A 12,438-nucleotide genomic window follows, 5' to 3' on the forward strand; every position below is an offset into this window, starting at 1 on the left:
TTTATTGAAAATATGAAATGGTAAAACGAAGCAGACATACTTTTTTTCCTCTATCAGAAATAGTTATTTGTAGTGGAGATGGAGTACCTGATTCTTTTTGTGACTATTTTAACTCTTTTGCTGTTATAACACATCCTAAAATGACCTGGGCACCTGGTAGTAATTTAGGAAAGACCTCAGCATCATAACACCAAGCACAGAGCTTACAGATGAGCAAAGCATCTCTGCACTTCCAAGTGTTATGGTAGGTGGAACGCATGGCCTGCAGATACTTGCTTGTCCCGGTTGCTTCTATTTTTTATGTTCCCAGCTAGTGGCTTACCTGAAAACCATTAATTTTTCAATAATGTTAATGCAGCGCAGAATAGCAGACTGGCTTCTGCCTCTGTTGCCCATGTTTTACGTAGAGCCTTTTTGAGTGAAAAACCTCTCAACATAGACTGATCCAATCCTAGTATACATTTTTTTCTTTAAAGTTTATAAATGGGATTTGATGGCATGGAGGTGCTACATCTTTTTAGATCATGAGATCAAATTGAGCACAGTGCTTCCTGAGCACTCATTTGAGAGTATTTTGTCTTGTTCTTGTGAGCCATCTTAGTCAAGGGGTCAGGAAGGGGAGTGGGAGGAATTGGGGGACCAGAACAGTGAAATATAGCGATTGTTTACTAATTGTGGTATTTGAGCTTTTTCTGTTACTGGCCTCTCTTAAAGAGGTAACTGCAGCATGAAAATAGCTTGCTTTTTGCTGATACCGAACTGTTACAACCCTACGTGTTCACAAATAGTAACTTAAGTAGTTCAATACTGCTGCTTTTCAGGGCACAGTATCTTAATGAGATTTTCCTACCAGTTAGGTATATACAGCCCCTCTGTGCCCACCACTAAAGTTGGTCTGTCATGTTCTCTACCCACTGTCGTTCTATCCCTCAATATTCAGTAAAATTCAGTTCCTTAGTTTTCACACTAGTGCTGACATGAATGTGATTATGCAGCACACTGGAAGGCTGCCAGCAGCAGGGGTTGAACCCAGGACTTCTGATTCTCAAGCATGCTGCAAATACAATTCCTAAACTTAGAGCATCAGGAGATAGGCACAGTTGCTTGGAAAAAAGAGAATGTAATTCAGAGAAATTACACAAGGTTCTTGTGCTCTCCCACTCTCATTGGTGTATTCTTAGTCATTTTTAAATGCTGGCCCACCCTTCTGAATAAAATCTAGTGTCCTAATAATAGGAATAAATCTGTCTTATGTTTACGCCAACTGCCTCTGCTCTATACAGCTTTCCTGATTGGTGGTGGTAACTGTAATACACGTAATTAGCTAGAGTGTATCATCTGCCACTTGAACTAAATTTACATTAAACAGTTGGTCATCAACTACAGCACTTCTGAACTACTTTGTTTCTCTCAGGATAGTACTAACATTTATAAGCAGCATTCTTGCTTCCATTGCAGCCATCACGGGAAGTATCTTCTCATAACATATAGTCTACGGACACAAGCTATGTGGTTTTAGTATTTATTATACTATCAAAAGTATAAAACTGTACAAAATACAAAGGCAGAATGTGGCAGTGTTTTCTTTAAGCTGTCAAATCTGTACATGCTTTCAGGTAACTTGCTTGATTCACTGTAATTAAATCCAACAGGTTGTATTGGGTGCTAGGAAATTTTGAGGTACCATTCCGCGCCAAAAAAAAAAAAAAGAAAAAAAACACCACACCTCAATAATTTAGTTAAAGAAAATACTTTGTCTTTAAAGAAAACTTCCAGGTGAATTTCCTAATGAATTTTCCACCCTTTATCTTGACGTTTAATGCCTCTAATGCACCTTTACTCCAAGGGTTAGAGTCAGAGAAAGGATGATAAGAGGTAGTTCTCCATTTATGTTACCTTTAGAAATGTCAAATCTTGTTTTTCGCATTTTCACTAGAGACTCAGCCATCATACAAGGGTCCTTGCCCTTATTGTAAGTAAAAGGGAACACAAAACACATTTCCCAGTATAGAGCTTGTAAGCTTAACAACAACAAAAAAAAGGAGAGGAAGGGCTTTCTTTTGGTAGTGATGTTCCTGTTCAAAGACCCAAAAAGTTCTGTCTCCCAGTGCTTTGCATGTTTTACTTTTCCTTAGAAACAAAGCTCTCAGCTTTACCAGTTGTCCAGCAAGACTTACTGGGGTGGTTTTCTAGGTGGAAAGCATCTCATCAGCAGATGAGCTAGCCTTTCAAAGCTGATAATCACACTTAGGACTGGTTAAGCTGCCAGCTCTGCAATAATGTTTTGATGTCTTGTCCGCTAGTTTTACAGTTTGATATACTAAACCATATGGAGAAAGGATGCAGGTTTTTGAAGCTCTTTTAGATCTAATAAGACAGGATTAATTCCCCTCTTTTTAAGTGGGTGAACCATTTCGGCTGTGCCTCAATCCCTTCTCCCCAACCCCCCTCCAGTGTGTTCACACTGTATTTCTGGTTGCTTATCACACAGCAGAAGCTACCTGTGAAAACAGAACAACAAGATCTGCATTTCTGATACCTCAAAAAAGCACAGGAGTTTGAAATCTTTTCAGGACTTGGTGCTTGGATGCATAAAATCCATACGTAACTTCTCCACAGCTCCCCACAAGCTTCTGCCTGTTGGGCCTATTTTTTCAATGCCCTATTTGTTGCTGTGATAACTCTCACTATACCTGTTGCCCAGCCCAGGCTACAGTGAATTAAACTACATTCTTTTCTTAATAGTTTTTACCTGTGCTTGAGACTGATTAAACATTTGCCAACCGTAAGTTAAGTGCTTTAAAAAAATCATTTGAGAACACATACCAAGGCTGTTAACTTCCCAAAAGTTTCAGCAGAGCTCAACACCATCTCTGAGAGGAGACAGCCATTTTCATATACATACATACATATATTTTTATCAAAAGCACCATGAAACAATTCCTTCCTTTAAAGCCACGATGGTGTCCTGTCAATCTCTAGCATTTTCAAACTGTGGATAAATATGAAAGCAGAACTCAGAAGACGCTGCTTGAGTTAGTTTACATAGTTTTGTTTTTCCTGCAACAGACCGGTGAGGTCCACTTGTACAAGACATTCCTCCTTGTCTCACATCCTGAGGTCGCTACTGAAACAACTTGGCGCAGCCAGTCTTACAGCTTCTCCGGTTACTGTGAACTGTAGGCTCCTGCAGCTAGTAGCAAGTTTCTGCGGGTAAAATGAAGGTGTACAACTGGGGTTGATTTGGTCATGTATGTACCTAGTAGTAAGTCCTGAGAGTTTTCAGGCAAGTTTATATGTCCAGTGGCTGTAGTAAAGTCATCAGTTTCTAAATCTTCAAATGCTTTCACAGCATCCCACAGCCGAACCGTGTTATCCATTGAACCTTAAAAAAAAAAAGCAACAATTTAAAGTCTTTTATGTACATAGAAAAAAGTTATATAAAAAGTTACAAGAGAGCAAGTCAGTACAACAGGAAAACAAGCAGCTCAAAAAGCAGGTTTACTCAAAACTGAATACTTAATGCCCTCAACCAAGCAAAACATGCTCTCAATCCAAGGGAACAGTTTTAACAAGCCTTGATCATAGTGAATGCACGTTACAGTTCTCACAATTGCAGCCGTGGTCCAGCCACTTCATGTCTGCCTTAGAGTTATTTCTGACTCCAGTCTCCTCCCCCTACACTACACACAGACCCAACCTTCACTCTCATCTAACTTGGTAACACCTTTCCATCAGTTCCTGGAATACTTTCTACCAGCAGTTTTAACTTGCTGCTTTTGCTTAAGCAAGTGATTCTCATTTGCCTTACTCGATATAAGGAATCCATAATATTGTTCCACTTCAGACTGATGGAACACAACGGAAGCTTCATCGCTTCTAGTGAATTTTACCTGATGCTAAGATTTCCCCATCTCTACTGAATCGAAGCGCATAGATAGTGTCAGTGTGCCCTTTCAATTCTCCAACCATCAAGCCATGCCCAATATCCCACAGCAGAACTCTGCCATCTGTTGCTCCAGTAGCCAGGAATCGTCCATTAGGAGAAAATGCCAACGAATGAATTGGTCCCTAAAACAGACATTAGGGGGGGGGAAGCCAAACTAGTTAAGTCTCATCATTTTCAGCCAGTCAAGCTGTATTCATTCCAAATGCTACTCTTCAGAATCCCACCACAGAAATAAAGTCACTTTCACACAATGAGTGATGTGCCTTTACCTTATGTCCAGTGAATATTCTTACACAATTCCCATTTAGAACATCCCAGAGCCGTACAGTCCTGTCTGCTGAGCCAGTGGCAATATAGTTAGAGTTGGGATGAAATCGGGTACATGTGACATCAGCAAGATGGCCAGCAAATATCCGTAAAGGCTGGTAGTGATCTGTTGCCCACAGTCTGAAAAAGACAAGCTTTATTAATATAAAGTACCATAATAACGTTTAGAATCTGTTGCACAATGATGAACAAGAGGATGTAATTCAGCAGTGGTTTCTTACTGAGCAGTTTACTGAATTAGCAGGATCTCTTCTGGAAAAGTACATTTTTCAGAAGGGAGAAATAAAGAATATTCTGTCATGGTTAGTGAACAATGAGAGAATACTTGTAACAGCCAAATAAGAGGACATTATTTCTGACGTGTGTTGAATAGGAAAAAAATGCATTAAAACATTAATTTAGCCTCTTAATTCACATGAAATAAATGTTATTTCTTTTTATAGGTTAAGCTAGAGTATATGAGCTTATCACTTTCAGGGTTAATTCACCACAAAACTGACCTTGACAAGTAAAGAACTCATCTAGTTTCTTACCGAGCCACTCTGTCATGTCCCCCTGACACAAAGTAATATCCGTAAGGCGAGAACTGTGTATCCCATACTGGATAATTGTGTCCTTTATATCCCACCAAACATGTGAATGTTTGGAGACTCCACAATCTGACTGTGCCATCCTCAGAACAGGACAACAGATAGTTCCTGTAACAGGAGAACGTACAGAATGTTGCATGTAAAACTTACAGACTGTATAACCATTGCATAAGCTCTGTAAGAGTTCTATGATAAGAAAAACTCTGCACTGGGCAGCTGCTCTTTAGCACATCCCACATAAATGAGCATTTTGGTGAGGTAAACCACAGTAAACAATTCAAGAAGAATCCAGCCCTAGACCCTTATGCCCAAAAGAGAGACATTTGAATGTTGATGGCTAATTCTGATGATAAGGCAATAAAGGGCAGGAAAAGCTAGTCTTTGCTCAGGAACTCCATTTATGTGGAGAGGGAAAAAAAAAAAAAAAAAAAGACACCAGTAAACTGCTACACTATGTTACTTTAAAAAAATCTTAATGCAACTCTAAACTAAATGACAAGATTCCCTGAAAGAAAATTCATACCATGTTCGCCTTCTCAATTCATAACTACAGATTCTATATTCACATTCCACACAAAGTTTTCTTCTCAACTGTGTTTATGTGATGGCAGTCTCATGTAGCCACTTGCACATGAGCTATATTTTGGACATTTAAACCTCCTTTATACTGCCCAGGCTCTCATAATTACATAATGTTTTTTAATCTCATATTTTAAAGAATATATGAGAATTGCTTTAACCTGGAGAAAGCTGGATTAAGAAGCGGTTGCACCTCAGAGCATACAATTAAGCCAAGTAAGCTAATTAGCTTGTAAACTTATTTTACCTATCAGGACTGAAGCTGGTGCCATAGACAGGTCCACTGTGACCATACAAAATCTTCAACTCACTGGCTGTTTTCTCATCCATGATCCTCTCCAGGACATCATCTGATTCTTTGTCGATTAGACTGAGGTCTGCAATATTTCAAAGTTCACATATCATAACTGCCAGAAGTTCAAAGACAAATGCCAGGAAAACAAATAATACTTTCTCTAAAAGAGGCAAGTACATCGTGAACAGGACAAAACACCTTGGATTTGCTAATTTTGAAATATACAATGGCATTTACAACACGTTTACTGTTGTAAAAGGTGAAAATAACATTTTACACAAGTAATCACTCTCTCAAGTCTTCACTAAGAGATAAATTAATCCTAATGTGTGCTGTTTTTCATACATATAGTGTTCAGCCTTGAGACACACTTCATGAGATGCCGTACTTTCGTGTCTTTTGCCAGAAAGTTAATATACTACAAACATGCTTTTCAGGCAGTTTTGACAGCTGCACACCACACAAAACTTAAAACAACTTTCAGTCTGTAGGCTGTTTTTTGCTGAACATTGCAAACACATTTCAGTTAAATACCAAGACTAAGAACCATTCACTTGGTATCTAGCTTCAAATGCAACACACTGCTACATACAGAGCAGAATTAAAGCAGCCTGGTTTTCATGAATTTACATAGGTGTTGCGGTACAGGATATTTTCCTTCATGCTTCTCAAAGTCCCACCCTTTAACTTCCTCCAGGGTACCTCTATTTTCTTCCCTAGATCCCCTAAACCCAACTGTCTCCTACACCCTATAGCACCACCCAGTCAAGAAGCAAGATGGCTATTTCCACACTATTTACGGCTAGTTCAAACTCTGTGCTGACTACCTAGCAGCAGGTGTACACAACCAGATTTCTCATACCTTTAAAAATATATATATTTCTAATGGTAATACGTAAGATGCAATCACACATCTGTGCACATATTGTTTCTTCAAAGTGACAACATCCAACTGCTGAAAACCACTCTCCTGACATAGATATCTCTCTGTTCACAGAAAACACAGGCATCACAAACAGTACATGTTCATTTCAAGTGTTACAGTCTTAATTACCTGCTGCAGCTTTCACACTACGTAGCTTTTTCGGAGTCACAGACCACACTCTTACTGTAGAGTCAGCAAAGCCTCCCACAATCATGCTAGAGTCATCTGTAATATCCACTGCAGTTAGACCCTATACACAAAATAGCCATTTATGTTGTTTGTATCCTTCACAATGCATTTCAAATATTAATAAACCCTAAATGCTAACAAGAAAATTAACTAGAGTTATTTCCAAAAATTAAAAAAAGAGATTACTCTGGGACAGATTGGACAAAAGTATACATATATTTGAAATAAACAGATAAAAATTCTTGCACCATTAAAAATAAAGGTATATAAGTGAAGCACAGTTAACGTTGACAAAGCCGTACTTCTTTCCAGTATTTTGGTGCAAAATATCTACTGTATTCTGTGGAATACACTTAGGGCCACATAGGAAAAGTGAAAAAAAAAAAAAGAATTATGGCAATATCAGAGCAAATCCAAGGAATGTAGAAATGAAACTGGAATGAAACTGTGGAAATGTGTGTGGAAAAATGTGTGGAAATGAAACTGTGGAAATGAACTACATTAAAATTTTCAATGCTTATTCCAAATATTCTGATAACCCTTGTCAACTCCGTTAAGTCTTCTTTCTTAATAAAGGTGTTTATCATTTTGATTCCCTCTTTCATTTTACCCAAAGTCTTCTTTTACCAACCTGGTAAGCATTAAGGAATGTGTAGAAGCAGATGGAGGGCAGGCACTCTGGGCCAAGACGCACACGTCTGGCAGCTTCCTTCACATTCATTACTTTATCCAGTTTGTCAGAGTCTTTCAGTTCAGGCAGAGGAATTCTACAAGCACACATTTTTACGAACTAAAAGCACCTTCCAGATTGTCAGTTTAAACAGAGAAAGAAGAACCTTCCCATGCAACCCTATACTTCAATACTCAAATAGGAAAAAAAAAAAAGTATCTGGAAAAATAAAATACTATGTAAAAGATTATCTGATGAGAAAAAGAGGTAATAACTTTAAGAGTTCCAGACAGGCAGTGGAACAAGGTAAGTAACGAGTATGACCTGAAAAGATTAGCAGGCAATCAAATAAAATTTTATCAAGGAAAATCTAGATCAACTTGAAGGGCAAAGGCAGAGGGTTTTATGCTAAGCTTTCCATAGCTTCCCTTAGAAGTCTTACGGCTAAAGCTGGCTACAGCTGAAATGGCCAAAGAGCTAAAAATGTCATGTAACCAGTCATGCAAATTTGGCATGACAAGACTGGATTTAACAAGACTTCTCTACAAATCGTTCCCTTGGTACCTGTTTTGGGGAGGAGCATTAGGGTCTTGTTTTTTACTTTTTGATCCTACACTATCTTTTTTAGGTTTTTTCTTCTTTGGTTTTCCTTCCTCATTTTCTCCTTCTTCATCTTCATCATCCAAAGGCACATCAAACTCTGGTTCTTTCAATAAGCCAAAGAACACCTGCAAGCCAATAAGATAGGTATGATGCAAAACTGTAACTGCTGCTCTTACTGAAAACTGATTTTTGAAATGGAAACTCTTTAATGCTGAACAATAAAGCTGCCCTTTTAAAACTGGTATGTTTAATATTACTGCATACACTACTGTTAGCCTGTAACAAGTGTAGTACACGTTCTGCTGTTTTACCCAACAACTAATGTGGACAATTCTAAGTTCTCCCCTTACCTCTTAGCACTCCCCTAAAGCAAAATCCCTACAGCTCATATATTTCGTCAAGTATTGTGACACTACACTATCAAGATCTACATGAACAGTCCTTGCAGTAACAACTGGCGGTAAGAATTACTGCTGTTGTACAAGAGGAAGCCAAAGACACAGGTGTCCACGTTAAAACTACAGAGTGATTCCAGAGTTTAAGTCTAGGTCAGTGAACAGAATACAAAGTTGTCTCTCACAGGGATTCAACAGTTTCTTCTATGTGACACATTCTGATCTCTCTACTGGGGCCAACAGCTATTTATACAGTTCTTTTCCTTTTTTCTGTTCATGTTGTCTTTTAAGATCTCAAGTGACAATAGTCAGTCTAGACTAAGTAAGGTGTCTTCCTGAAAAACTACTCCAGAACTGTTCCGATAATAAAAGCACAACAATCTTTCCTTCCTACCTTTGCTTTATTTGCCTCTCGTTTTGCCTCCCCAGCCAAGCTTCCAACCATGGCATCTATCTGTTGTTTACTTCGAGGCATTCCATCAAAGATATCAATGTAGAGATGTTCCTGAACAATGTTCCAGATCTGATTGTTCTGCTTTTCCTGCAGATGCCTCTTCAAGAGTTGGTAAGAGTCCCGGGAAATACGCAGCACAAACTTGCTTGTTCGGAAATCCAGCATGGTCTCGTTACCTTTCATATGTTCTTTTTTGGTTAAACTAGATAATACACGGAGGTCATCCTGGTAATAACACTCCTGATCCCCATGAAATCTGCAGAAAAAAAAATAACACGTGATAGGAGATGAAGTTCTTGTAATAAATCTTGTAAGTGCACATTTATTTACATCACTTTAACATAAAACATATAGCTTGGAAGCTACTAACTATATATGGAATTATTTTTCTAATAAAATAAATTTAATCCTGGGGGGAATAGATCAGTGTCTTAACTGTATACAGCAAAAGTATTCAATGGGAGAATCTCAGCGAAATTTATATGCACAAAGGGTTGCCTGAAGTAAATAGTTACACTGACATGTTTATTTACGTAAATGAAACCCAAATTTGTGGTATCATAAAGTACGAGGCATTTCTTACATAAGACTACCTGGATGCACTTACAGTTGATTCATTATATAAATATGCACATTTACCACTGAGTATGTTTCTCACTCTCCACTCACATTATCTAACAGCTGACGTTTATCTAGAGAAAACAAGCCTTCCATTTTCTATTCAAATCGTGTTATAAAATACTCGCAGCAGGAAACATCTTAGCTACTTACAGAACTTTTTTTGCTGACTGTATTTGGGGGAGAAAAAGTTGCCCTTTCGAGCTGAAGTATTTCATAACCAGTCTGAACTCAGAAAGCAGACTGAATTTAAGTTTCTCCTCAAGCGATACAGAAACGAAATATTGTAGAAGCACAGAAAATGGTAGATTAGCTATAAATTAATTTCTTTAATCCTATTAGAAGAATTTCAATATAGATACTATGACATCAGCAAACACTTATGGCATACACTGCTTTGTCATCTCAGTGCAATTTTATACTGCTAGAAAATGAGCCCACCATCTTTCCCTACAGCAGCATCATCTCCTCGTTGATACCTTGAAACAAGGTGCCATAAAGACTGCTCAAAATCTGCATGGGTATAATTCAAATGTAGTTTGTACAACTTTCTAACACAGGAGGTTGGAAAAGGATTAAGAACAATTACAGTAATCCACAGTATCATTAGTTCAGATTCCAAATCCCTTCAGCATTAAAGAATAATGCATACATACACACACCTTAAGCTCAGACTTAATAAAAGAAGCGAACACCAAGTAACGCAAATAAACAAATGAAAATAAGTTACCTTTCAAAGAAAGACTTTGCCTCACTCTCGTGCTGATTGTAGACCAACTCCAAGTACATGTGCACAAAGAGAGGATAAAACAGTTGAGACAATTCAGCTCGATGACAGTCCAGCGAGCACTCAATGAAGTTTTTTAATCCACTGTAGTATTCCTCATACAGGGTGGGGTCCCCCTGCTGATTGTAGGCAGACAATACTGCACTCACATCTGGTTGATCTTCCACAACACTCCTCCAACTGCAAAGGCATTTAACAACAGCTTGTAAGGCTGCCTGACAGAGCTGGCAAATATACAGAGGCTGACAACAACTCTGCTAAGGTGAGGCATTCGAAGAAAACGGAATATTAAGCCTTGTGCTTGTTCAGCCTTACGTTGAAATGACACAATTGAGAGGACAGCAGTATGTTAACTACAGTCCATCAGCCTATTCTCCAAGCACCCTTTGCCATTTTTCGTGTTTTCCCTGCCAACAGTTGCCTATAAGGTATCTAACATAGTGCCTAATTCATCTAAGGTAAGTGGAAAGAAGCCAACGTCATCACCAGACTCAGCTATCTTTACAGCAAAGACTAGAAACTGTCAAATGAGAAGCCGAATCTTTCTAAGCCTGTAGAATATATCCACTATAATTATTTTATTTCTAGTAACCAAACAAATGGAGTTCATCAAGTGAACAAGAACACTACAGAACCATTACAGGGCAATGACTTTTTGTCACCTGCTAACGCTCCATAGCAGTCATTAAACACCTTCATTGCTTTGTTTTCTGTATTAAAAAAAAAAAAAAAAGACTTCACACTATACACTTACTTGAACTCAGATATATAAGTTCCCAAAACACTTTCAGTATTATACAAAGTTGCCTTACAAAACACCTTGAGTAAAAGTGCTTAGACTTCAATTATGTGTAGGACATTTCAAGCAGCTAGCAACCCCATAGATGAGAAACGTTTAAAGCCTCCTCTATAATTATCTTATGGCTCTTTCTTCAATATGCAGCCTGTTCATCAGGACTGTGGTCTTATCCCTGCAGCCACATCCTGGACCATCACCCCGAACTACAAAGGAAACATTTATCCTCTTGCAACGCAGTTGGCTAAGACAGGACGCACAGACAACGGGAAGCACCCTTCCCTTTGACAGTGCTCCCTTTAAGTGTGAGGCCCCCTAGCCTTGATCCCTTCCTCCAGGAGGAGCACCCTGAGAGATCCCAGCCTCTTCCCAAGTTGTCTTCCCAAGTTGTGTGGGGGACTGATGGACCCGGGGGACCCAGGGTTTCCCTCCGACGATGAAGCCTAACTCCCGGGGAGTGCCACCCTATGGGAGGCACAGCCTGACCCCTCTCCTCATGCCCTAACATCAAGGAGAGCCCCCGAGGCTGCGGGAGGCGAGGGCACCCCAAATCCCCCGGGGGCCCCTCTGGACTGGGGCAGCCTCCAGCTCCCGCCCGGGGCAGCACCGCTCGCATCTCCCGCTCGGGCCCCACCTTTCCCTGGCGGCACGGCGGCGGCTGCCGCCACCCCGGGGCTGGCAGAGGCGACGGTGGCGACGCTGCCTCCTATCGAGATGGCGGCGGCGGCGGTGACCCGGTTGAGCAGCGCCTCGCTGCCGCCGACATCCCCCTCGCCGCCGGCTGCTCCCAAAAGCCCGGCTCCGGTGGGGCTGAGGGCAGCGGCTCCCAGGTCGTCGCCGAGCAGGCGTGCTTCCCGGCGGAGGATCTCCTCGGACTCGCGGAGGTTGCTCCGCCGCAGGAACTGCAGCACGGCCACGAGCGTCTGCCGGTCCAGCGCCGCCGGGGAGGCGGCCGGGCCCGGTGCCGCAGCCTTAGCGGCGGCCGCCGCATCCCCGCCATTCCCCGCCGCCTCCCCCTCAGCCGCCGGGGCCGGAGGAGCAGCAGGGGCTGTGGCGGCGGCGGCGGCGGTCGGGGGAGCGGCGGCGGGGGGCTGCGGCGGCGTCCCCGCCTCGGGGTCGGGCTTCACCGCCGCCACCTCCGGCGGCTCCTCAGCTACCGCCGCCATCTTGCATCGCCCCCCATTCGCCGCCGGCGGGCGGCCGCCGCAAGGCGCGGACGCTTTTTGCGACGGTCAGGGCAGAGGCCGGGCGCTCGCGGCTT

General features: G+C 41.2%; 1 protein-coding gene across 1 annotated transcript; it reads right to left on the minus strand.

Moving 5' to 3' along the window:
• Positions 1-291: 291 nt before the first annotated feature.
• TAF5 (TATA-box binding protein associated factor 5) lies at positions 292-12,343 on the minus strand. Its single transcript, XM_067000996.1, has 12 exons — positions 11,807-12,343; positions 11,467-11,474; positions 10,325-10,552; positions 8,917-9,232; positions 8,089-8,252; positions 7,486-7,621; positions 6,795-6,915; positions 5,693-5,822; positions 4,810-4,974; positions 4,219-4,396; positions 3,894-4,071; positions 292-3,385 (listed from the first exon to the last, which is right to left on the minus strand). The coding sequence occupies exons 1-12, from the start codon at positions 12,341-12,343 to the stop codon at positions 3,168-3,170; spliced, it is 2,379 nt and encodes a 792-aa protein (XP_066857097.1). The 3' UTR covers positions 292-3,167.
• Positions 12,344-12,438: the final 95 nt, after the last annotated feature.

Source organism: Anser cygnoides, chromosome 7 (genome assembly GCF_040182565.1).
Source record: "Anser cygnoides isolate HZ-2024a breed goose chromosome 7, Taihu_goose_T2T_genome, whole genome shotgun sequence".
In the NCBI taxonomy this organism is placed as follows: domain Eukaryota; kingdom Metazoa; phylum Chordata; class Aves; order Anseriformes; family Anatidae; genus Anser; species Anser cygnoides.

What these genes read in the sequence shown, in the direction of transcription:
- TAF5 (XM_067000996.1), bottom strand. Translation starts at nt 12,343, where the DNA reads ATGGCGGCGGTAGCTGAGGAGCCGCCGGAGGTGGCGGCGGTGAAGCCC. An exon ending in GAGAGGCAAATAAAGCAAAG is followed by an intron (nt 8,253 to 8,916) that starts GTAGGAAGGAAA and finishes ATTGGCTTGCAG; the next exon opens with GTGTTCTTTGGCTTATTGAA. An exon ending in AATGCTCCTCCCCAAAACAG is followed by an intron (nt 7,622 to 8,088) that starts GTACCAAGGGAA and finishes GTGTGCTTGTAG; the next exon opens with AATTCCTCTGCCTGAACTGA.